Source organism: Nomascus leucogenys, chromosome 1a (genome assembly GCF_006542625.1).
Source record: "Nomascus leucogenys isolate Asia chromosome 1a, Asia_NLE_v1, whole genome shotgun sequence".
NCBI lineage: Eukaryota > Metazoa > Chordata > Mammalia > Primates > Hylobatidae > Nomascus > Nomascus leucogenys.
Window position 1 is genome coordinate 94,474,800 of NC_044381.1, and position 25,303 is coordinate 94,500,102.

The 25,303-nt window shown below is 50.8% G+C and overlaps 1 protein-coding gene and 2 pseudogenes across 2 annotated transcripts; all 3 read right to left on the bottom strand.

The window, feature by feature from the left end:
• Positions 1 to 3,767: 3,767 nt before the first annotated feature.
• On the bottom strand, positions 3,768 to 5,290 carry LOC100598673 (annotated as a pseudogene).
• Positions 5,291 to 9,524: 4,234 nt separating this feature from the next.
• On the bottom strand, positions 9,525 to 12,217 carry LOC100599008 (annotated as a pseudogene). The gene has a single exon (XR_004030190.1). The product of XR_004030190.1 is annotated as a 2-amino-3-ketobutyrate coenzyme A ligase, mitochondrial pseudogene (transcript).
• An 8,436-nt stretch (positions 12,218 to 20,653) lies between these two features.
• On the bottom strand, positions 20,654 to 23,914 carry NFKBIA (NFKB inhibitor alpha). Its single transcript, XM_030813483.1, has 6 exons — positions 23,145 to 23,914; positions 22,417 to 22,525; positions 21,870 to 22,080; positions 21,491 to 21,579; positions 21,114 to 21,383; positions 20,654 to 20,773 (listed from the first exon to the last, which is right to left on the bottom strand). Exons 1-6 carry the CDS (start codon positions 23,369 to 23,371, stop codon positions 20,726 to 20,728), a joined length of 954 nt encoding a protein of 317 aa, XP_030669343.1. The 5' UTR covers positions 23,372 to 23,914; the 3' UTR covers positions 20,654 to 20,725.
• Between the last annotated feature and the right edge of the window lie 1,389 nt (positions 23,915 to 25,303).

Sequence of the window (25,303 nt, forward strand, 5' to 3'; positions counted from 1 at the left end):
TTTTTCACTTCTGGGCAGCTGCAGCTGCTTCCAGCCTGGGCTTCCTCCCAGCTCTCTACATCCTAAGTTCTCTTAAGGATCACTGTTGGACTTTGATCCTGCAGAAGAAGTTCATGTGGCTCCCGTCACCCAGTGGTCAAGTCCAGCGTCCATAACCTTCTGTTATGGGGGCAGGGGCGGCCCTGCCCCCTGCCCTGTGACTGGAGAAGCCCTGTGTTCTTGAGGGGCTCCAGGTGGGTCACCTTGCAGCCTTCTCCCGGTGGAAAGCCTGTCCTAACCTTAGTGAGAGTTCGGGGGTGGGGGTTGGCTCTCTGGATCTGTGTCAGTGCTCCAGGCAACTGCTTTGGTTTGGGGCAGTCACTGACCCCCCTGGGGTTGCTGCCATCTACAGAAGGCCTGGGCTGGGTCAGGTGGCCGCTGGCCGTTCCTCACAGTGGAACGGATGCTCTGCAAAGGCCCTCCTGACTTTTGTTCACTTCGTCCCTTTGTGAGGCCCCAGCCCTGTTAGAGGTCATGGAGGGACCATCCAAAGGCCCCGCTTTCTCCACCTTCGTCACTGCAATCCCATGAGCCAGGTGGGCACAGGTGGCTTGCACTGTGGAACCTCAGGAAAAAGGAGACAGGCATTGATGCCAGTCCCACAGAGGCACAGAGCTCTTCCTTGCTGCCTGCTGTGTGGACAAAGGCCTGGCCAGTGTGCGGAGTCTGGGGTTCTGTGATGCCACAGGCCCTGCCTCTGTGTGAGCTGCTGCCTGCAGGGCCTCCCTCACCCTGCAGCCTCATCACCTCCTGACCATTGCCGGCAACCGACCAAGCTCTCGTGTGAGGTGGGCACCCCCTGGGCTGTCTCTCCAGCTTCCAAGAATGGCCCCCTTTCAGGTCATTGCCTTGAGCTGTCTAGACCCATCCAGGGTTTTAGCACAAGGCTCTCAGGAGTTAAACGTGCCGTGAAACCTGCCCCACTTCCCAGGATATAATTAGACCAGAGTCCTCTCCCTGGGAGTATGTGCGCGTGAGAGAGAGACAAAGAGGAAGAGAGGGAGGGAGGAAGGGAGGGAGGGAGGCGGAGATTGGCTGAGGGCCTGTCTCTGGTTCCGGGCCTGTCACTCCTGGGCAGCCTGGCTCCCCGCTGAGCTCCCTCGCCTCTTGCCATTGGCAAGACACACGGAGGAAGGCTCCTGCAGAGAAGACAGACAGGCAAAGCTCCTCAGAGGGGAGCTGGCTAGGAGGCCCAAGCCTCACCCACCCCGTCACTGTCCTGGCTCTGAGGCCATCCTCACCCCTTGCTGCAGGGGCTTACCCATCCCCAGTGGGTTAGGCTGTGTGTCCGACTGGCCTTTTTCCTCTGGGTATTTGGGTCATGCTCACCTGTGGACTACTGTTTTTGAGAACAAATTTTAAATGTTAATAGCCTTATTTTTTTTCGATAAAGTAATAGAGGAAAACATTAAAAAGAGAGTAAATCTCCCTGCTTTGTTTTGCTTTGAGGGTCTGGCTCTGTCGCCCAGGCTGGAGTGCAGTGGCGTGATCTCAGCTCACCGCAGCCTTGACCTCCTGGTCTCAAGGGATGCTCCCACCTCAGCCTCTGGGACTAAAGCCATGTGCAACGAACGACACTCAGCTAATTTTGTTTAGTTTTCGTAGAGATGAGGTCTCACTATGTTATCCAAGCTGGTCTCAAACTCCTGGGCTCAAGCAATCCTCCCACCTTGGCCTCCCAAAGTTCTGAGATTACAGGCAGGAGCCAAGGTGCCTGGCCTATTGTTAGTTTTTTAAAGTGTGATTGTAGTATTAAGTTATAGTTTTATTTTTGTTTTTTAAAGAAGATGGGGGGAGGGAAAGTGAGGAAAGGGGTAAAGGTTATATTTTTAAAGAATAGTCCTTCTGTTTTAGGGATAAGTACTAAAATAGGGATGACTTTACATGATATGATGACTGCTGCTTACTTTTGAAGCAGCTGTGTTGTCTGGGGTACATACCCTGGGGTTGTTTGTCTTGTGCCAGGAAAATTTAGGACACGGACACACACGAGGAGTTTAGGAGTGGAGGTTTAATAAGCAGAAGAGAAGAGAAAGAGAAACAGTACTCTACAAGAGAGAAAGGTCTCCCAGTGGAAAAGACCAGTGGGCAGCAGATGTGCCACATTTTAAAGGCAGGTTTGAGGAGACGGTGTCTGATTTACATAGGGCTCACAGATTGGTTCAATCAAGTATGACATTTACATAGCACCGGGAATGCTGGACGCCCTGCGCTAATCTTATTATGTAAATGAACTCTCCCATTGACCAGCGCCATGTTGTCTGCTCGTTACTGTACACCTGGCGGATAAAGAGAAGAGAAGATGGAGCCGCCATCTTGAACATGATTGGCGCAATTGCTGGCATCTATGTCCCTGCAGCTAGATTTTATAGGCTGCTCTTTGTTAGAAAGGAAAATAAGTTGGGGCTGCTTTTCATTAAAAGGAAAATTTACGGAGGACTTCCCTACTCTCACTATCTGCCTAAGTAATTTCTTCTTAACTCCTGTATTACTTTGAAATGGGGAGAGGGAGATGGATAAAAGTATAAATGAAATAAAATTGCTCTAAGGATACAGGAAAAAAACCAAAGTACTCCCCCTATTTTCCTACTAAACAACACAGATACTTCAGTGACCAGATGTGTGGGGATATCTCCCCATACACCAATCAAGCCGCAGAATTCAGCTCAATTCTGACACTGTCTACCTGGGAAACAGCCTCAGATCCCACGGATTGGAGGCTTAGTCCCACAAGACTTCAGACGCCAATCGCGAGCCCCAGGTTGTCTTGCTTGTGCTTCTGACTGACAGCTTTAAAGCTGGGTTCCCAAGACCCTCCCCTTGAGTTCAATTAATTTGCTAGAGTGGCTCACAGAACTCGGATAAACACTTTACTTATATTATCGGTTTATGATAAAGGATATTACAAAGGATACAGATAAAGAGATGCGCAGGGCCAGGCGTGTGGAATGGGGCGCGGAGATTCCATGCCCTCCCCAGGCACATCACCCTCCAGAAACCTCCATGTGTTCAGCTGCTTGGAGGCTCCCTGAGCCCCATCTTTTTGGCTTGTATGGAAGCGTCATTACGTAGGCATGATTGATTAAACCATGGCCATTGGTGATCAACTTGACCTTCAGCCCCTGTCCCTTCCCTGGAGGTTAGTTAGGCAGGGGTGGGACTGAAAGTCCCAACCCTCTGATCCTTCCCTGGTCTTTGCAGTGACCAGCAAGCTGCTAGGTGTGGCCAGCCAACAGTCAACTCATTTGTATACAGAAAATGGCATGTCACTTTAGAGATTCTAGGATTTTAGGAGTTGTATGCCAGGAAACCGGATGAAGACCAAATATACACATACTTTTTTTTTTTTTTTTAAATGTAAGCCAGGCCGGGCGCGGTGGCTCACGCCTGTAATCCCAGCACTTTGGGAGGCCGAGGCGGGCGGATCACGAGGTTAGGAGATCGAGACCATCCTGGCTAACATCGTGAAACCCCGTCTCTACTAAAAAAATACATAACAATTAGCTGGGCGTGGTGGCGGGCACCTGTAGTCCCAGCCACTCAGGAGGCTGAGGCAGGAGAATGGCGTGAATCCGGTAGGCAGGGCTTGCAGTGAGCCGAGATCGTGCCACTGCATTCCAGCCTGGGCGATAGAGCAAGATTCCGTCTCAAAAAAAAAAAAAAAAGAAGTAAGCCTTTATTTCCTTATTTTGCAAATAAAGCTGGCTGAGTTGGTTGCTTTTTGGTGGTTAGTCAAAGAGACCAAATCCCATATCCTTATCCAACTCGTCCTACTCCTCGTTTTCAAACTTAGTTGGGGCTGCCACAGCAGCAGGAGCAGCCGTGGCTTTAGCGGCCACAGGGGCAGCAGCCACAAAGGCAGATGGATCAGCCAAGAAGGTCTTGATCTTCTCAGCAGGTGGGAAGGTGTAATCAGTCTCCACAGAGAGAGCCAGGCCTCCTTTGTACCTACTGATGATAGAATGGGGTACTGATGCAACAGGTGGGTAGCCAGTCTGCAGACACACTGGCAACATTGGGGGCACCCTCCAGGAAGCCAGAATACAGAGTTTCTTCTGTGATGTCAAGCACTTCAGGGTTGTTAGACGCTACCGTTGTTGAATAGCTGCTGGATGACCAGCCCAAAGGAGAAGGGAGAGATGTTTGGCGTGTTCAGCAGCGTGGCTTCGCTGGCTCCCACTCTGTCTCCAGTCTTGATCAGCTGCACATCACTCAGGATTTCAGTGGTGCCCCTGGAGATTTTAGTGGTAGTGCCTAAAGCCTGGAAAAAAGAAATCTTCTCGGGCCCCAGACCAGTGTTCTGGGCTGGTACAGTGACTTCACACGGGCCAGTGGCACCAGCACAGGCGGCAGCTGGTACCTTATTGGCCAGCAGCAGATCCCTGACCTCAGTGAAGTCGTCCTTGGTGAACACAAAGCCCACATTCCCCTGGAAAGGAGGCAACAGTTTCTCCAGAGCTCGGCTGTTTTCCAGTTGTCCTTGGGTGGCCTTGCGCATCATGGTGTTCCTGCCAGTTGGCACCATGGCCTTCCCTTGGAGGGACGAGTGGATCTACTGTGTATGCGTGCAGCCCACAGTGTCTGCTCCCATGATGAAACATTTCGGATAATTATCCAAAAGCTGGATGATCTTAAGGAAGTAGTTGGACTTCCAGGTCACCCTGTCTTCCCTGAGCATCATGGTGGTGTGTCAGGGATGGCCATGCAGGCCAACACGATGTCACTTCCACGAGGATGCCTGGTGAGAGAAGGCCCAAATATATATTTCACAATATCACAATTGCCCGTGAGCTGATAACGAAGCTGGAGATGGCGTCTATTTTAATATTGTGTCTACATTTGTGTATATTTGAACTTCTAAATAATACTTTTTAAAAACACCATAGAAGACAGCCACCCAGCAATAACCACTGTTGACATCTTGGGACATTTGTCACCTGAACCCATTTCCTATGTTTAGGGGATGCACTGACTTGAAGCACAAATGCAAGACACTCACTTTCCCAGCCTCCCTTGTGTGGCATCTGACGGAGGCTGCCTAGACCTTGAATCAGAGGCTAACAATGGGAAAACCTGTATGCATTCTGGGCACAGCATGAGGGGTTGCGGGAGGTCGGCTGCAGGAGTGAGCTCAGCGGATCTCTCTTGCTCTCCAGGTCACCTGGAGAATCTTAAGGCTCCCCCAAATCCTCTTCACAAATCTCTTTTTGTTATCGTTGTTGTTGTTGTTGAGACGGAATCTCACACACAATCTCGGCTCACTGCAACCTCCACTTCCTGGGTTCAGGTGATTCTCCTGCCTCAGCCTCCCTCCTGAGTAACTGGGGTTACAAGTGCCTGCCACCACACTGGATAGTTTTTTGTATTTTTAGTAGAGACGGGGTTTTGTCATGTTGGCCAGGATGGTCTCGAACTCCTCACCTTAAGTGATCCACCCTCCTCGGCCTCCCTAAGTCCTGGGATTACAGGCGTGAGCCACCATGCCTGGCCCACAAATCTCCTTTCTGTCCAAAGTATCCAGCATTAGTTTCTTTGGCTTATAACCAAGAATCTTGGTGGGGAGAACACATTGGCGTGGTTGTGTGTTTATTGGTAGGATTGCACTATTCTTTTATTTATTTATTTTTATTTTTATTTTTATTTTTATTTTTATTTTTTGAAAAGGAGTCTCACTCGCTCACCCAAGCTGGAGTGCAGTGGCATGATCTCAGCTCTCTGTAATTTCCGCCTCCTCGGTTCAAACCATTCTCCTGCCTCAGCCTCCCAAGTAGCTGGGACTACAGGTGTGTGCCACCACGCCAGGCTAATTTTTGTATTTTTGGTAGAGACGGGGTTTCACTGTGTTGGCCAGGCTGGTCTCAAACTCCTGACCTCAGGTGATCCACCTGCCTTGGCCTCCCAAAGTGCAGGGATTACAGGCATGAGTCACCAGGCCCAGCCAGGATTGCACTATTCTAATGGTGTCGAGCTTTCCCCTTCTGCTGAATAGCAAAGCACAAGGAGGGGCGTTTGCGGGGATGCAGCCTTCCTCCCTCCCTCATTCTCTCCCAGCTAGTGCTGCCACTAGAGCGAGGCTCTCTCCTTCCCTGCCTTTCCCACCAGTGGCAGAAGAAAAGGAAAGCGTTTATAAGAAAGCCCACTTTCTGCATTACAGAGGCAGGATAGGGAGGGCTGAGGGCCCAAGGTTCTGCCTGATTTGCTGACCCCCTCACAGAGGACTCCAGGCAAGGCCCCAGGAGGGGGTGTTCACCTCTCTCTTTAACCAGATCGGGCTTCCCTACTGAGTCACGTCCCCGTTACCATCAGTGATCTGCCACCTGGCCCACTGCTGACCACAGGAGCAGAAGCTTCTCTCACCTTCCATGACTTGAGAGGACTCCCAGAGGTCCAGGGCCTTCCAGGCTTGCACCTGGGGGGGGCCCATGACAGCCCCCAGTTTCATGCCTCCACCTGGTGGGTCATGCCCCCCAGCCTCAAGGCAGCTCCTGTGGGTCAGGGCTGCGCTGAGCAGGTGTTGGAGGCTGGGAAGGGCCTGGTGAAGGGGGCTCCCCACTGGCAAGGGACAAGGTCAGGGAGGGTCAAGAGGAAGACTAGATGTTCCAGTTTGTCCTTAGAGGATCTGGTTCCTCAGGTCCTGGCCACCCCATGAGCAGGGGAACAGGAAGTGCTGGCTTGCAGGGAACAATGTGCCTACAGGGAGGGCTGTCAGATGCTCTTCACATTAGTGATAATTAATCATCCTAATCAAAGCTGTCATCTACTGAGTGCCTACTATATGTCTGGCACTTTGCCAGAGCTTTACAGCTATCATGAGTTATAGCTAAGCCTCACAGCCACTCTGCAAGGCAGCTGCAGTCACCCTGCTTTGGAGATGAAGAATTGAGTCTCAGAGAGGTTAAGCCATTAGCCCAGAGTTACATGGTGTAGAGAGTAGGGCCTCTCCAGTGGGAGCCAGGTTGGTCTGAACCTCAAATGGAGAATGATTGATTGCTCTGAAGGCTGTCTCTGTCATGAGAGCCACCCAGGGTGTTCCTGGTTGTTGGCCTTCCCAGGTCTCAGGCCTTCCCAGGACCTGGCCTTCCCAGGTACCCCCTCAGGCAGGCCTTACAGGCATCTTCATTCTATACCCATCTCCACCCCAGTGGGTCAGCTGGAAATGGGCTCAAAACTTAATCACACAATTACCTCAGCCATGGCTTCCCTGCAGCCTCTGAGGAGGCAGAGTTTTTTCTTCTTTGCTGGTGGGTTTCTGCTGTCAAAAACCATCCCAGGGCTGGGTGTGGTGGCTCACACATGTAATCCCAGCACACTGGGAGGCCAAGGCAGGAGGATCACTTGAGGTCAGGAGTTCGAGACCAACCTGGCCAACATTGTGAAACCCCATCTCTACTAAAAATACAAAAATTAGGTGCACATGGTGGCGCATGCCTGTAGTCCCAGCTACTCAGGAGGCTGAGGCAGGAGAATCACTTGAACCTGGGAGGTGGAGGTTGCAGTGAGCCAAGATTGCGCCACTGCACTCCAGCCTGGGCAACAGAGTGAGACTCTTTCTCAAAAAAAAAAAAAAAAAAAATTAGCCGGGCTTGGTGACATGCACCTGGGATCCCACACACTCAGGGGGCTGAGGTGGGAGGATCATTAAAGCCCAGGAGGCCGAGGCTGCAGTGAGCCATGATCGTGCCACTGCACTCCAGCCTTGGTGGCAGAGTGAGACCGTATCTCCAAAAAGAAAAAAAGAAAAAAAATCCTCCTGGCATAGTATCCTGAGCTGGGACCAGAGCTGGCTGGAGCCTCTTTGCCAGCAGCCAAGTCTTGGGTGCCAAGACTGCACCTAAGGCTATTGCAATGAACTGAATGTTAGTGTCCCTTCAAAATCCATATGTTGAAATCTGAATCCCCAAGGTGATGGTGTCAGGTGGGGCCTTGGGAAGTGATTAGGTCATAAGGATGGAGCCCTCATCAATGGGATTAGTTCCCTTATAGAAGAAGCCCCAGCAAGCTAGCTGGCCCTTTCCACCACGTGCAGACACAGCAAGAAGGCCTCATCTTCAAATAGAAAAGCTGGCCCTCACCAGACATAGAATCTGCTAGCATCTTGATCTTGGACTTTGCAGCCTCCAAAACTGTGGCAAGATAGATTTCTTTCTTTCTTTTTTTTTTTTTCAGATAGAGTCTTGCCCTGTCACCCAGGCTGGAGTGCAATGGTGTGATCTTGGATCGCTGCAACCTCTGCCTCCCAGGTTCAAGCGATTCTCCTGCTTCAGCCTCACGAGTAGCTGGGATCATATGTGTGTGCCACCATGCCCGGCTAATTTTTTGTATTTTTAGTAGAGACAGGGTTTCACCATGTTGGCCAGGCTGGTCTTGAACTCCTGACCTCGTGATCTGCCCGCCTTGGCCTCCCAAAGTGCTGGGATTACAGGAGTGAGCCACCACGCCCAGCCGGATAAATAAATTTCTATTGTTCATAAGCAACCCAGTCTATGGAATTCGGCTGTGGTAGCCTGAACAGCCTAAGACAGCTGTGCTCATGCCATTTCCTATGGACTTACAGCATCTGTCACTTACTTTTCACACACTCCTATGAGGTATCTTTTCAATGTTTCCTATGAGAAAATTTTACACAATAGAAACAGTAGCAAATGACTTCTCAGAGTAAAATAAGTTTATTTGGTGGCCAAGGCCATGTAAGATTAACACCAGCTGCAGTGGAAAATGGGAGCTGTTGAGAAGCCTTGAACATCTTCAGTAAAATGAGGAGGCTCACCCTGACCAGTCTGGGAACAAAGAGCTTTGGAGCCAAAGGGAGGGAGCAGGTTTGAGTTCCAGAATGGCCACTTTTCTTGGTTTCATCACTTCAGACAAGTTACCAAGCCTCTTTGAACCTTGGTTTCCTCAATAACGTCCCCCTGTGATGATCACATATGCCTGGCATATAGTCATTGTTTCATAAATGGCACCTACTACCATTATTATTCACCCATAGCTGGATTACCTGGGTCCTCTGCAGTGTGAATTATAGTGTGGTGGGATTGGAGCTACGGCTTGGCAGTGATAAGAGAGATTCTAAAACAGGTAAGGCTTATTTTTTTGTTTGTTTGTTTTTTGAGACCGAGTCTCGCTCTGTCGCCCAGGCTGGAGTGCAGTGGTGTGATCTCAGTTCACCGCAACCTCCGCCTCCTGGGTTCAAGCGATTCTCCTGCCTCAGCCTCCCAAGTGGCTGGGATTACAGGCACCCGCCACCATGCCCGGCTAATTTGTTGTTTTTTTTAAGTAGAGACGGGGTTTCACCGTGTTAGCCAGGATGGTTTCGATCTCCTGACCTTGTGATCCGCCCGCCTCGCCCTCCCAAAGCACTGGGATTACAGGCGTGAGCCACCCAGCCTGGCCCAAGGCTTGTTTTTTAATGCATCCCTCCTCCACGCTCCCTGTCCTGTTTAGCAGACCCCCAACAATGTCATGGGTCCATTTCCTGAATTTTTAACTTTTTTTTTTTTTTGCCACAGCCAATTTTCACACTGTTGTTTCACATTCTCACAGCCCTCAGCACAGGCCACATCCCAGCCCAGCTCTGGGACTTTGGTTCAGGGCTCAGAGCCTGTGGTCTGGGCTGATCAAAAACCTCCGTTGACCCTGTGGCAGTAGGTGGACCTTGGCTCTTCTCGTCCTTACCCAGAGCTCAGGGCAGTGCCCCATGCAGTCGCCCCACTTGCACGAAGGCCTCCACGCAGCGGTCAATGTCTTCCTCGCTGTGCACTGCTGAGATCTGTACCCGGATCCGGGCCTTGCCCTCGGGGACCACGGGGTAGCTGAACCCGATGACAAAGATGCCTCTCTCCAGCATGTCATCCGCCATGTGAGAGGCCAGCCGGGCATCACCCAGGATCACAGGGCAGATTGGGTGACTGGCTCCCGAGATAGTGAAGCCAGCAGCTTCCATCTTACTACGGAACCTCTGGATCTTGGCAGCCATAGACTGGACAATGGTGTTACTCTCCATGAGCAGATCTAGGGCCTTGGAGGCGTAGCCAACAACAGCAGGTGGCAGACTATTGGAGAAGAGGTAGGGCCGGGCGCGCTGCCGCAGCAAGGACACCAGGGGCCGAGGCCCTGTCGTGTAGCCCCCCCGATGCTCTACCCAGAGCCTTCCCCAGGGTGGAGTTGATGATGGTGACCTGGTCAATCACACCCAGCGGCTCATCTGTGCCCCGTCCTGTGGGCCCCAGGAAGCCAGTGGCATGGCATTCATCCGCAAAGACCAGGGCGCCATATCTAGAGGCGAGGCGGCAGATCTCCTGCAGGCGTGCGATGTCGCCATCCATGGAAAAGGCCCCGTCAGTGGCCACCAGGTGCAGCCGATGCTTCTGGGCCTCCTGCAGCTTGGCTTCTAGGTCGGCCATGTCCAGGTGGCGATAGCAGTACTTGTGGGCCTTGCACAGGCGGATGCCGTCGATGATGGAGGCATGGTTCAGCTCGTCCGACAGGACTGCGTCCTCCAGGGTCAGCGGGGCCTCAAAGAGGCCGGCCTTGGCGTCAAAACAGCTGGGATAGAAGATGGCATCCTCCCGCTGGTGGAAGCGGGCTATTTTTGCTTCTACATCCTTGTGGATGCTCTGGGTTCCACAGATAAAGCGGACAGAGCTGAGGCCAGCTCCAAACTCCTCCAGAGCCTGCAGACCTGCCTGGATCACCTCAGGGTGGCTGCTCAGTCCCAGGTAATTGTTGGCACAGAAGTTAAGGATTCCTCCGGAGACGCCGTTCACGCGGATGTGCGGCCCCTGACGGGACGTGATGACCCGCTCGCTCTTCCAAGTGCCAGCTCCGCGGATGCCTTCCAGCTCCCCCTCCAGAATGCCACGCAGCTGGGCCAGCGCTGACTGTGCGCGGCGGCGGCGGGGCCCCCAGAAGAGTGCGGCGCGCCAGGCGTTCCCAGCCCACATCGCTCCTACCTCCGAATTTTTAACTTTTTAAATGTATTGAAAGATACTTGACATGTGTCCTAGCCCTCAGGTCTTTAGGCCTAATGACTAGTCAGATTGAGGCAGAAACTATCCCCTTCCACCCCCAAGTTTATTGTCTGCATTAACATGACATTTTTTCTCCCGTTGTCTTTGGTACAATAACTTTACTATTCCAAGAGACTCTTGCCCAGGCAAATAACTTCATTGTTTATTACAGGAATTTCCCAAGAGGCCCATCAACTCTTTAATAGGCGAGCTTTATTTAATAGAAGCATCAACAGACATTTCACACCTGAGACATTTCAAACCCCTCGCCTAGCTGTTTCCACCAACCTGAAACTACTATATCATGATCTCCCCCAATCCCAAGCAAGCCCCTGCATTGAAAGGCCCTCCTTAAACCAATCTTGAAATTCTCAGTGAGATCCTAGCCTCTCCACTTCCCCTGGCAGCCGCGCTGGAGGCTCTGTGCAGGGGCTATTCTCTCCCCTCCATAAGCAATGAACTCAGCTCTGCCTTCCACCGTCTTTCCAGAACAGAAATTCTGGTGCGCTCCTTCCAGAAAATCCTTTCCGTGTGACTGACCCAATCTGAGGAGCCGTGAAAGCCAGGAGGGGAGGTCCCAGGGCCAGGTTGGCTCTGGGTGTCCTTTCCATCCTTCCCTGTGTGTGGAGCTGGTCCGGCTGTGGGGACCATGGGTGGAGGGCAACGTGCACGAGAGCCACTTGAGGACATCCTTGCTGCACACATATCAGGCCTGGGAAGTTGTGCACACACAGACAGAGCCCTTCATGGTAAGTCTGCTGGGGGTACTGTTATTCCAGGTTCTAGCCTCTAAGACATGAAAGCTTCCACTCCCATTTGACTTCTAGATTGCAGGATATTTGTGTATCTAAGGCTTGAGTCTCTTTCAAATCAGAGGTTTACTCTATGTTTTGAGAAAAGAATGACTGAATTTATGTACACGGAAGAGTCTATAGAGCCAGCTAGCTAGGAAACATACAGTGGGCCACGTGGCAAGGTCCTGCCTTGGGAAATTGCCTCTCAAAGACGGAGGTGGGAAGGCCTGCGAAGGAGAATGTTAAAAATCAGCTTAAAACTGAGTTGGTACTAAAACGCTTCACCTGAAAGAAGTTCATTCATTGATCCTTAAAAAGTTGCATTTGCAGCTGGGCGCGGTGGCTCACGCCTGTAATCCCAGCACTTTGGGAGGCCGAGGTGGGCAGATCACGAGGTCAGGAGATCGAGACCATCCTGGCGAATATGGTGAAACCCCACCTCTCCTAAAAATACAAAAAAATTTAGCCGGGCGTGGTGGCGGGCACCTGTAGTCCCAGCTACTCGGGAGGCTGAGGCAGGAGAATGGCGTGAACCTGGGCGATGGAGCTTGCAGTGAGCAGAGATCGTGCCACAGCACTCCAGCCTGGGCGACAGAGCGAGACTCCGTCTCAAAAAAAAAAAAAAAAAAAAAGTTGCATTTGCTTGTTTGTTTGGGGCATCCCCAGAGATCAATATTAAAATACTGTGGCGCTTTTAAAAGTCTGACCAAAATGTTTAATGTGGTGACTTTGCGTAGACCTGAGCCTCGGTGAGAACCAAACCCAGACCACACAACTGGAAACTCCTGAAGTAGACGCGCCTCACTTCCTTTATTTAGCACCGTATGAAACAATAGTTAAAGATTTCAGCCGGGCGCGGTGGCTCACGTCTGTAATCCCAGCACTTTGGGAGGCCGAGGCGGGCGGATCACGAGGTTAGGAGATCGAAACCATCCTGGCTAACAAGGTGAAACCTGGTCTCTACTAAAAATACAAAAAATTAGCCTGGCGTGGTCGCGGGTGCCTGTAGTCCCAGCTATTGAGGAGGCTGAGGCAGGAGAAGGGCGTGAACCCGGCAGGCGGAGCTTGCAGTGAGCCGAGATCGCTCCGCTGCACTCCAGGCTGGGGTGACAGAGCAAGACTGTCTCAAAAAAAAAAAAAAGATTTCAGAGGAGATGAAGTAGGATCTGTCTGAGTCCCAGAGGATTGTTCAGTTTACTGGGGCCTCCTGAGGTCTCAGATCTTGCATTTTCTGCACTCTTATATAGTTTCCATGAGACAGTATTTCCATTAACATAAAACATCAGAAATTCAAACCATCCTTTGTAATATTTGCCCAATTTTGGTAGTATAGCAACAGATACATAAGGAACATATTGACGATTGATGACCTGAAAACACTTTTGTTAATTCCTGTGTGTGCTTGGTAGCTGCCTTTTTTTTTTTTTTTTTTTTTTTTTTTTCCCTGACTGGGTTTTGCTCTGTTGCCCAGGCTGGAGTGCAGTGGCAACATCTTGGCTCGCTGCAACCTCCACTTCCTGGGCTCAAACAATCTTCCCGCCTCAGCCTCCCGAGTAGCTGGGACTACAGGTGCGCACCACCACTCCCAGCTAATTTTTTGTATTTTTGCAGAGATGGGGTTTCACTGTGTTGTCCAGGCTGGTCTCGAACTCCTGGGCTCAAGCAGTCTGCACGCCTCAGACTTCCAAAGTGCTGGGATAACAGGAGTGAGCCAGTGTGACTGGTCTGGAAGCTGCTTTATCCCCAGGTTAGGAATATAGACCTAGAGCCTGGCTCTGCCATTTACTGGCTGTGTGACTCAGGCTGACTTTCTTTTTTTCTTTTTTTTTTTTTTTTTGAGACAGAGTTTCACTCTTGTTGCCCAGGCTGGAGTGCAATGGCATGGATCTCCACTCACTGCAACCTCCGCCTTCTGGATTCAAGTGATTCTTCTGCCTCAGTCTCCCAAGTAGCTGGGATTACAGGCACGTACCACCAGGCCTGGCTAATTTTTGTATTTTTGGTAGAGATGGGGTTTCACCATGTTGGCCAGGATGATCTCGAACTCCTGACCTCTGGTGGTCTGCCCGCCTCCGCCTCCCAAAGTGCTAGGATTACAGGCATAAGCCACTGTGCCCAACCTTTATTTATATTATTAAATAAATACATACATAAACAGGTAGAGACAGAGTCTCACTGCATTGCCCAGGCTGGTCTCGAACTCCTGGGCTCAAGCAATCCTCTGGCCTCAGTCTCCCAAAGTGCTGGGATTATAGGCGTGAGCCACCACGCACGGCCAATTTAAAAGTTTTTTAAAAGTTTACCTTGATGGCCAGTCGTGGTGGCTCATACCTGTAATCTCAGTCCTTTCGGAGGCTGAGGTGGGAGGATAGCTTGAGTCCAGGAGTTGGAGACTAGCCAGGGCAACATGGCAAAACCCCCTCTCCACAAAAAATACAAAAAATAGCCCTGTATGGTGGCACACGTCTGTAATCCCAGCTACTTGGGAGGCTGAGGTAGGAGGATCACCTGAGCCTGGGAGGTCGAGGCTGTAGTTAGCTGTGATTGTGACACTGCACCTCAGCCTGGGTGACAAAGTAAGACTCTGTCTCAAAAAAAATAAGTAAATAAACACTTACCTTTAAGTAGATGACTTTTTCATATAGGTTATACTTAAGAAATTTTAAAAATATATGAAATGATAGCAATATTAAAGGGGAAATTATTATTAAGATTTTCTCTGAAGCATTTTAGTCAACTGCTTGTTAAGGCTTCTCATATTCCAGTATGGGCAGTGGGGACTCGGTCACAGAGAGGGAGCAGCTGCCTCTCCACTCCTTCCAGTTCCGATGCTTAGTCAGGGGCCAACCTGCACACCGCAGCAATCTCCTACCACAGGTACAAATAAGCTCATTTTAAAACCAGGTTTCCGGCCGGCGCGGTAGCTCACGCTTTGTAATCCCAGCACTTTGGGAGGCGGAGGCGGGCGGATCACCTGAGGTAGGGAGTTCAAGACCAGCCTGACCAACATGGAGAAATGCCATCTCTACTAAAAATACAAAATTAGCCAGGCATGGTGGCACATGCCTGTAGTCCCAGCAACTCAGGAGGCTGATGCAGGAGAATCATTTGAACCTGGGTGGCAGAGGTTGCAGTGAGCCGAGATTGCACCATTTGCACTCCAGGCTGGGCAACAAGAGTGAAACTTTGTCTCAAAAAAAATAAAAAAATAAAACCAGGTTTCCAGCCTTCAAGTACATTTCCTTCAGGATTTTGTTCCTTTCTTGGAGCCCTGATGATTATGCCTTTGGCCTTGTACTGTGTCAGCCATCTCTGTTATTACACTTAGCTGGGTATTTTTTGCTGTTTTCTTTTTTAAACATATATATATATATATACATACACACACACACATATTATATATATTTATATATGTATATACATATTATATGTTATATATGTATATACATTTATATTTATATATATATGTGTGTGTGTGTGTATGTGTGTGTGTGTGTGTATATATATATGTTTTTATTTTTGAGACAGAGTCTCGCTCTGTTGCCCAGGCTGGAGTGCAGTGGTGTAATCTCAGCTCACTGCAGCCTCCCTCTCCTGGGTTCAAGCGATTCTCCTGCCTCAGCCTCCCGAGTAGCTGGGATTACAGGCATGCACCACCATGCCTGGCTAATTTTTGTATTTTTAGTACAGATGGGGTTTCACCATGTTGGCCAGGCTGGTCTCAAGCTTCTGGCCTCAAGTGATCCACCTGCCTCGGCCTCCCAAAGTGCTGGGATTACAGGTGTGAGCCACCGCGCCCGGCCTTAATGTATTTTTTTTGTAGAGATAGGCTCTCCCTATATTGCCCAGGCTGATCTTGACCTCCTGGGCTCAAATGATCCTCCTGCCTCAGCTTCTCAAAGTGCTGGGATTATAGGCATGAGCCCCCGCACCTGGTCACATTTACCTGGATTGCTGGCCGGTTTGAGGGCCTTGGCCCTATTTTCATGTCAGTGTTCAGGGTCCAGTCCTACTTTTCAATGACTCAGATTGGCTGATGCTGGGTCATACTTCCTGCCCCCTGTGAAAAGGGTGCCTGCCACAGTCACTTGGGGCATGGGTTAAGATAATATAGTACTGGCAGGTAAATAGCTAACTGGAATATGAGCTCTGGACCCGTCTCTCCCACCCCCACTCCGCGCCGGTGCCTGGGCTCAGCTCTCGTGCTGTGGGCTTTCATCTCAGCACGCCTTTCCGTGTGGTTGTCTGTCTCCCTCTCCACCTAAGCAAGGAGCTCTTAGGGGCAGAGGCCGTGGCTTATTCCTCTTCGAGTCTCCAGCCCTTGGCAGGAGGCCTGGAGAATAGTTCTTTTTGATGCAAATGAAGGAATGGGATGGAGAATCGTACTTCTCTAGGAGGGAAACACAGGTGAGGTCCAGTTTCAGTTTCTGTAATGCTCTCTTTCAATGGGGAAACAGCCTAGGATATTCTTGTCCAGGCACCAGAGGTTGGGGAATGTTTCTTGGGCATGTTTCAGACTGGAGTTCCACAACTCAGACTTTTCTTGCCAAATGAAATTTCAGCTACACTTAAGGCAAGTTAATGAAAATCTGGCAGAAAGCCGGGGGTGGGGGAGTGGGTGGGTGCGGGGGTGGGAAGTCGGGAGGAAGGAAGACCCATCTGACAGACTCAATTCTGTCACCACTTAATCACTTCCAGTAGCAATTGAACTTTCCATGCAAATCCACCCAAGCTCCCAGCCTTCTGAATTTCCAGGCCCCAGGGGAAGGTCTTCAGATTGCTCAGACTAGTTTGTTCCCTCTTTAAAGAAAAATCCTTACTTTCTGGAAGGACTTGGTACACGTGGCCTCTACAGGAAATGTATCCTGATGGATAAGGCAGGCAGAAGGAATTCAAGGAAGTTGGTGATGTGATGTATTATTTCCCCCTCATATCACTTCCCCGTTATCTAGGCACTCTTAGTCCTACCTGTCCCCACACGATCTGTAACTTCTTGGAGGAAATCAAAGTGCATTAAAGAAGGCTCTCCGTCTGCTGGCCTGTTTGCTTTGAGATCTTTTGCTCTTGTTTGCTTAGGAATTTGAAGATTTTCTACAGATTAGAATGTTTCCCTTCTAAAATTTTCCTTTAGGGAACTCCAGGCTCCAGTTACCCAACCAACAGGCAGGACAGAAAGATAACAAAGTTAAAACAAAAAGAAAAGAAAAGCAGGGAGGGCTGGGTGTGGTGACTCACACCTGTAATCCCGGGACTGTGGGAGGCCGAGGCAGGTGCATCACTTGAGGTCAGGAGTTCGAGACCAGCCTGGCCAACACGGTGAAACCCCATCTCTACTAAAAATATAAAAATTGGCCGTGTGTAGTGGTGTGCACCTGTAGTCCTAGCTAATCGGGAGGCTGAGGCAGGAGAATTGCTTGAACCCAGGAGGCGGAGGTTACAGTGAGCCAAGATCATGCCACTGTACTCCAGCCTGGGCAAGAGAGTGAGACCCTATCACACACACACACACACACACACACACACACACACACACACACACACAGTTGGCGGGGGGGGATGAGAAATAGGGAGAAGAGCTAGAGAGTAAGGAACCGGGGCAGCCTTCAGTGCTTAACTGGGCCCAGCTACCTTGAGGTTTATGCAGATGACAGAACCTTTTCCGAGGTTTAGGACCTAGAAAGAAGAAAAGCTGAAGCCTAGAAAGGTGGGAGACTGGGCCCAAGTGGGCGAGAAGGGGCCCACCCTTGCTTGACCATGGAGGGTGACGCCCCTACGCAAGAGCTGGGCGCTAAGGAGGCTGCGGATGAGGGGGTGGCACACAGCTTTCTTTGTCTTGTTTCTACAACCTAGCACAGAACTAGAGACAGTGTATGGGTGAATTGGCACAAATTTAACCCCTTTACAGAAGGAAGAAGAGTCACATTTGACTGAGTAGAAAGTACTAAGGGCATCGTTCCCAAATTGGGGAGCCAAGTTTCCAACCTTTGTTCTTTTGAGAATAAGGGTGAGGATATCACCCCACTCCCATCTTACCTCTCCCACTTAGCTGAGAGCTGAACCAACTGACCTAATTCCTGTAGTAGGTCATTTAACACCCGTGTTGAGGTGCTTGGGGATGGACAAGGAATTTCAGTGAAGAACCCAGGCACTTTGACAGAGAATAAGATGATTAGAGGGACCGCCAGTGCTGGGTTCCAGATGGACTAAGGCTACAGAAATGGGGCAGAGCTGGGCACGGTGGCTCACGCCTGAAGTTCCAGCACTTTGGGAGGCTGAGGTGGGCAATCACCTGAGGTCAGGAGTTCAAGACCAGCCTGGGCAACATGGTGAAACCCTGTCTGTACTAAAAATACAAAAATTAGCCAGGCATGGTGGCAGGCACCTGTAATCCCAGCTACTCAGGAGGTTGAGGTAGGGAGAATCGCTTGAACCCGGGAGGTGGAGGTTGCAGTGGGCCGAGATCATGCCACTGCACTCCAGCCTGGGCAACAGAGCAAGACTCCATCTAAAAAAAAAAAAAAAGAAAAAGAATTGGGGCAGAACTGGCTTTAAGCAGTCTGTAGTAACACTCCTTATATGTGGAAGACCACTAAATATTGGCTCCTTTTTGGTCCAAGGTGACCATATTATTTTGACTTTGACACTGTCGATCAGGAAAGGGATAATGTAATAATTTTTTCTTAGGTATAAGTCAAAGACATGAATTGCATTTATACACTACTCTGCATTTTCTAGAATGCAGTAACTTTACTTTTTCCTCAAAAATGTTTTGGCTGGGTGTGGTGGCTCAGACCTGTAAAGACCTGTAATCCCAGTGCTTTGGGAGGCCACAGTGGGTGGATCTCTTGAGCCCAGGAGTTCGAGACCAGCCTGGGCAACATAGAGAAACCCTGTCTCTACAAATAAAATTGGTCAGGCATGGTGGTTCATGCTTGTAGTCCCAGCTACTCAGGAGGCTGAGTTGGGAGGATCGCTTGAGCCCAGGAGTTTGAGGCTGCAGTGAGCTGTGATTGCACCATTGCACCCCAGCCTGGGCAACAGAGTGAGACCCTATCTCAAAAAAATTTTTTTAATGAAAATGTTTACAGAGTACAAATGCAGATTTTTTATATTATGTAGCAGTAAAGTCTGGGCTTTTAGTACACCCATCTTTATTCTTCTACCTAGGCAACAGAGCCATTTTAGGGATGAAAACCTCAAGATAGAGCATCTAAGCCAAGTTTCACGTTACTGATTTCTTGTGACATTTGCTTCTGTAGAATCATTCAGTACAATCAGTAGACTGAACTGATAAGACTCTTCAAGCCTTTATTACTTTTCTACTACAGTCAATAACAAAACACATAGATTTAAGAGATTGAATGCTCTTAAAATATGTTTAACTACCCCAAAACAAGCACGTATGAAGTATGTTAACCACCTACCTCTCCCGCAAGGTGACCCTGGACAGGACATTCTCTCTGGACTTGTTTCTCCTGGTATAACATAAAGGATGTTGTGTAACAGCTTGTTTTTCTTTAGCGCCACATGCCTGCCACTCTGCTATGCATTTTACGTGGATTGTCTTATGTAATTTTCACAACAGCCCAGCTAACAATAGAGAAAACTGAGGCTCAGAGGTGTGCATCTGCTAACAAATGTCAGTGCAATCCCATTTCTGAGCCTATGTCCTTAGGAACTTCCTGTATTAGTGAGATCTTTCCCAGCTCTATATGAATTCAGCATATTCTTCTTGGCCAAAATAATTTCCTTAACTGGCAATTAGGGTCCAGGAACAGTGTAAATCAAGGGGATGACAGAATGACAATGGAGAGGTCTCCAACCACAGGCCAAGCAGCATGCTTCCACCCCAAGCCTGAGACTGGTACTTCCTATAACGTTGCAACAGCCTCCCTCCCACACACTGGGCCCCGGGTGCCTGCAAAGCTTTGCTGGAGGCTGGGTGTCAGGTGTGAGAAGCTGCTGGGAGTTCCCTCCTCCCTCACAATGCTCCACCTCCACCTCTGCCGGAGGATGGAACTTCAGAACAGGAGGCCCACTGCAGCCTGAAGAAAATGATCAGGATAACTCATTTGTAAAAATCTGTTTAATAAATATACATCATAAAAGTACCAAAATAATTACCAACAATACACTATGTACACCATTTACAGGAGGGTAACACAAACCTTGACAGGTAGTAACTTTTCACCCCACATCACTGAAAGGCTTAACACTCCTGGCTGTTACATGTCACAGGATACCACTGGGGTCAGTCACTCAAAGCACAATAAATATAAAATGTGGTCCTTCCATGAAATTTTTTTTTTTTTTTTTTTTTTGAGATGGAGTCTTGCTCTGTCCCCCAGGCTGGAGTGCAGTGGCGCGATCTCGGCTCACTGCAAGCTCCGCCTCCCGGGGTTCACGCCATTCTCCTGCCTCAGCCTCCCGAGTAGCTGGGACTACAGGCGCCCGCCAACACGCCCAGCTAATTTTTTGTATTTTTAGTAGAGACGGGGTTTCACCCTGTTAGCCAGGATGGTCTCGATCTCCTGACCTCGTGATCCGCCCGCCTCGGCCTCCCAAAGTGCTGGGATTACAGGCTTGAGCCACCGCGCCCGGTCCCCTTCCATGAAATTTTTGATAACCTTCTCCAAAAACCCCACAAAGGTGAGGTTTAAAAGAAGTTTTCTTGGAATTTCAATGATCTTTTTGTCCCCTACAAAAGTTCACAAAAGCGACAAAATGAGGGCTGATCCCACCACAATAAAACGTTTTGGGCCAGGCAGTGTGCAGTGTGGATATAAGTACACCCTTTAAATTTTTTCTTTTTTCTTTTTTTTTTAGAAAAATAAAACTTTTTTTTGTACAAATATACAAGTCCATGTTCTTTCAGCCCCTCTGTGCTCATAACGTCAGACGCTGGCCTCCAAACACACAATCATCATAGGGCAGCTGAAAACAAGGGGAAAAAAGACACGTTAAGCTTCCGGAGCTCTGCCAGCTACTGGGATGGGGAGGCCCCTACTGGAAATAACTCTTGGACTCCATTCTCCATAGCCCAAATATAATGAACTTTATAGGCTGAGGGAGTTTGCCTTTAATGCTTCTCTTTAAAAAAAGGGTAAGCTATTAAAAAAAAAAGAGGGGGGTACATTCTTGGGATACTGGTTATGCACAGAAATTTGAGAGACTCATTATGTAGATAGCCCTCTGATAAGGAGCAGCTCTAGCGGCCTGGGAGGGTGAAGGGAATGGCACCTCATTAGAGCGCCGAAGGAGTTCACAGACTCACCTCGTCCTCCGTGAACTCCGTGAACTCCGACTCCGTGTCATAGCTCTCCTCATCCTCACTCTCTGGCAGCATCTGAAGGTTTTCTAGCGTCAGCTGGCCCAGCTGCTGCTGTATCCGGGTGCTCGGACGGCCCCAGGTGAGCTGGTAGGGAGAATAGCCCTGGTAGGTAACTCTGTTGACATCAGCCCCACACTTCAACAGGAGCGATACCAGGTCAGGATTCTGCAGGTCCACTGCGAGGTGAAGGGCAGTCCGGCCATTACAGGGCTCCTGAAACCAAAAGGAATTTGTGATGCTTATGGCTGTGTGTGGAATTTCTGCTCACAACATGAGCACGAGGAACCTGACTCAGTGCATCGGAGACAGGAAGCACCAACCTGAGCATTGACATCAGCACCCAAGGACACCAAAAGCTCCACGATACCCAGGTAGCCATGGATAGAGGCTAAGTGTAGACACGTGTGGCCTGGAAGAACAAAAGGAAAAAAGTATAACCACCTGTTTCAATCCTCACTCCTTTCACCTATTCTTTTACGGGACAAATAATCATATCTTCTGAATTTTAAGAACCCACAGTCTGAGTTCTGAAAGAACTTTATAAAGGCATCCAATAGGCACTTTGCACACATATTTTCTCAATCTTCCAAATGTTGGGAGTTTAAGCTCTTGCCCGGACTCCTTAAGTTGGCCCACCTGCCCCTTCTCCACGTGACCTGCCCTCCGAGGGGGTGGGGCAGGGCAGGGAGGCAGACATACCATTGTAGTTGGTAGCCTTCAGGATGGAGTGGAGGTGCGGGGTGGTGCAGGACTGAGTCAGGACTCCCACGCTGGCCAGGCAGCCCTGCTCACAGGCAAGGTGTAGGGGGGTATTTCCTCGAAAGTCTCGGAGTTCAGGATCACAGCCAGCTCCCAGAAGTGCCTCGGCAATTTCTGGCTGGTTGGTGATCACAGCCAAGTGGAGTGGAGTCTACGAATGCAAGAGAGACCAGAGAAGGTAAGCCATGGACCAAACCCACGCCCCGAGTTCCCCTCAACCCGTGTCTGCTGGTTGGGTGCTGCTCCTCCTAGACGGGGGGGGCGGGGGGGGGGAGGGCTGGCGAATAGCAGAGGCTCCAGGTGGGTCATAAAGACCTCACCAAACCAGTGGAATTTCCTTCACTCTCTAGGATGTGGGCTGACGTGAAGTAAAAGGTGAGGGTGAATGGTGCTCAGTAGCCCTGAATTCAGAAAGGATCTGGGGTGACTCTGCTACATTAGCTACGTCCCAGGGTCAGACAGAGCCCGGGCCAGGCAAGCGGCGCACCTGCTGCAGGTTGTTCTGGAAGTTAAGGAAGGCCAGGTCTCCCTTCACCTGGCGGATCACTTCCATGGTCAGTGCCTTTTCTTCATGGATGATGGCCAAGTGCAGGAACCTGTGGGGAAGAGAGGGAAAAACCCCAGGGGTGGTGAGTGCACCGCGTGGGGCCCAGGGAGGCGCGGGCTGCGGGGGATTGCGCAAGGCCGGGGTTTCTGGAGGCCGAGGCCGCGGTGTTTTCCGCGAGGTTATTATGAGCTGAGTGTTCCTGGCAGGCGCCCAGGGACTTTCCGCCCCCCTCCCCCTGCGGCCCCGGCGGGCGCCGGCCAGACCGCCCCGCCCTCCCGCCAGCTCGGAACGCCCTGTACTTCCCCTCCCGGCTGCTCGGCGCCCGCCAGCGGCCAGAAACTCCCGCCCCGCCTTATGCAACCGGGGACTTCGCGTCCCCGCTGCTGCCCCGCCCCCGGCTTAGAGGACGGGTCTGGGGGGAGGGGGCGTGTGGCGACGCTGCCATCCACCAGGGTCCAGCCGCCGCCCCTCCAAGTCGGGCCGGTGACCCGCGCGGCCCTGCAGCCCTGCAGCGTTCAGGGCGGTGCAGGAGCCCCGGGGCGCCGCGGCGCCCGCCCGGCTGCATCGCTGGTCCCCCGGCTAGGGCTCCAGGCCCGGCGCCTCCCAACCCCTGGCCGCGCGCGTCCTGCCCTCCCGACGACCCCCAGCCCCAGGCCTGCGCCACTTACGAGTCCCCGTCCTCGGTGAGCTGCTGCTTCCAGGGCTCCGCGCCGCGCGGCACCTCCTGCGGCTCGAGGCGGATCTCCTGCAGCTCCTTGACCATCTGCTCATACTCCTCGTCCTTCATGGAGTCCAGGCCGCTGTCGTGGCGGTCGTCCAGTAGCCGCTCCTTCTTCAGCCCGTCGCGGGGGCCCTCCATGGCCCACTCCTGGGGGCGCTCGGCCGCCTGGAACATGGCGCGGGCGAGCTGCGGGTGCGCTGGGCCGCGGGCTGCGCGCTGCTTCCTCGCTGGGGCGCTGGCGGGCGGGACGGCGGCACGGACTGGTGTGGGCTCTGCAGCGCCGCCGCGGCGCCCTATAAACGCTGGCTGGGGATTTCTCTGGGGCGGGGTCAGGCTCGGGGAATTTCCAAGCCAGTCAGACCAGAAAAAGAGAACTGGCTTCGTCCTCTGCTAGGGGGAAAAAGAAGCCTAAACCCTGAGCTGGGGCTCATCGGAGAAACTCCCTGCGATGAGCCACTGGGGTCACGGACAGGGAACTTTTTGATGAGCGCCGAGTGGCTGGAAAGTCCTTCCGACCAGGCCCCCTCCCCCCGGTACTTCCCTGCAGCCTGCACCCTGTAATCCTGTCCCTCTCTCTGCAAGTGAACCTTCTTTCCCTGGGGTTTCCCACGATCGGTTTGAATTGGGGTCGTCGGCTGCTGAGATCCCAAGGACGCCGACCTGATGGGCGATCCCTCTTTGGGGTTTGCCAACCTGCCGGTCCTTTCCGTTTTTTGATCTTTTGAAAACGCAAGAGTGGAAGTGATGGCTGGGCGTAGGGATTTGCTTTCCCCAGACTTCTAAGGGGAAGGACGCACTGTGGTTAAGGGGGCTGCAGGCCGCGCCGGTGTTTCTGCCAATACCAGGCTCTTTGCAGCATAGGAACTTTTAGCTTTGCCCCCTCCCACCCGCCCCACCCCACGCCCCCCCTCACGCACCCCCGCCAGGTAGAAGCTGTGAAAGCTTTGGAGGAGTGAAAAGCCTAAATCCTTGGAGAACTCTCAAATCACTTCCTAGGGATGAACAGCCCTGTTGACTGGGGGAGGGGCAAACTCTCCCTGTATCGGGAAACTGCTGAATAGGACCATGATTTTTTTTGTTTGTTTCCCAAGCAAAGCAAGGTGTTAATCTTTGTAGTAGTGGTTGTGGATACCTTGCAATAACAGAATAGCTATTGTGTTCATAAGTAGCTATTCGTTTATGCTATCTGACCTACATTGTGCTGCCGCAGAGAATGGATCCTGAGCCTACTTCTGGGCACCCAAACTGAGCAATTCGAGGAGCACTTAGAGAAGGAGGCTGAAGAATGAGTTTAGTTAGTGCCTTAACAGCGATTGGACCTTAAGGACCGCCAAGAAAGTAGTTGCCAGGCATCCTGCAGGAGGCTCACGGCAGTCCCATCCTGCCCACTCCTCCTTGCTCCCTTGTCCTGGGGGACAGTAGCAGTTGGACCCATTCATGCCACCCGGGTAGAAAAGGGTTTCGGCCCACTATGCTCTGGTTTCACTTGCAGAAATATAATTTATGCTCTCCACTCTACCTCCACCTCCAAGCCTGCAAGCCATGGACTGAATTCATCTACTTGGTAGAATTGGTACAGGCAAAATAAAGCAAACTTCGGTCAGAGCTCTTCAGAATTAGTCCCAGGAGGCCTTGTAGTTCTGCAGAGATTTCTGGTGATTATTGCAATCATCTTTCTTGACTGGCCTTGTACTAACCAATCCTTCTCCTCTCTTCAAATCTCCACCCCTCCCCTAATATTAGAATGTAAGAAATCTGACTCGATAGAGACCAAGTATGAAGGGAAAAAAATTAAAATCAGATAGAACCTCCAGGGTAGTAATGATAACGTTACAATGAAAACTTCCCAGGGATAGACACCGTTGTCTCTGCAGGCTTATGATACGCAAATCTACAATGATTGAGGCAAGGTGAAACAGTGGCTGCAATGGGACATCTCAATTCAGGTTCTGTCTTTACTTGACTGCACATTAGTTGGAGAGGTCAGTTAACTTTTTTGTGGTATACTTAACTTTTATAATAAGATTAGATTGAATGTTACTTAATGTCTTTTCTAGCTTAAAAGTGGCATTACTTCTCTACAAATGCATGCCTAACTCTCCTTTG

Coding starts and splice junctions, on each gene's coding strand:
- NFKBIA (XM_030813483.1), bottom strand. CDS start 23,371: ATGTTCCAGGCGGCCGAGCGCCCCCAGGAGTGGGCCATGGAGGGCCCC. Junction 22,526..23,144: donor CTCACCGAGGACGGGGACTC/GTAAGTGGCGCA, acceptor TCTTCCCCACAG/GTTCCTGCACTTGGCCATCA. Junction 21,580..21,869: donor GAAGGCTACCAACTACAATG/GTATGTCTGCCT, acceptor TTGTTCTTCCAG/GCCACACGTGTCTACACTTA.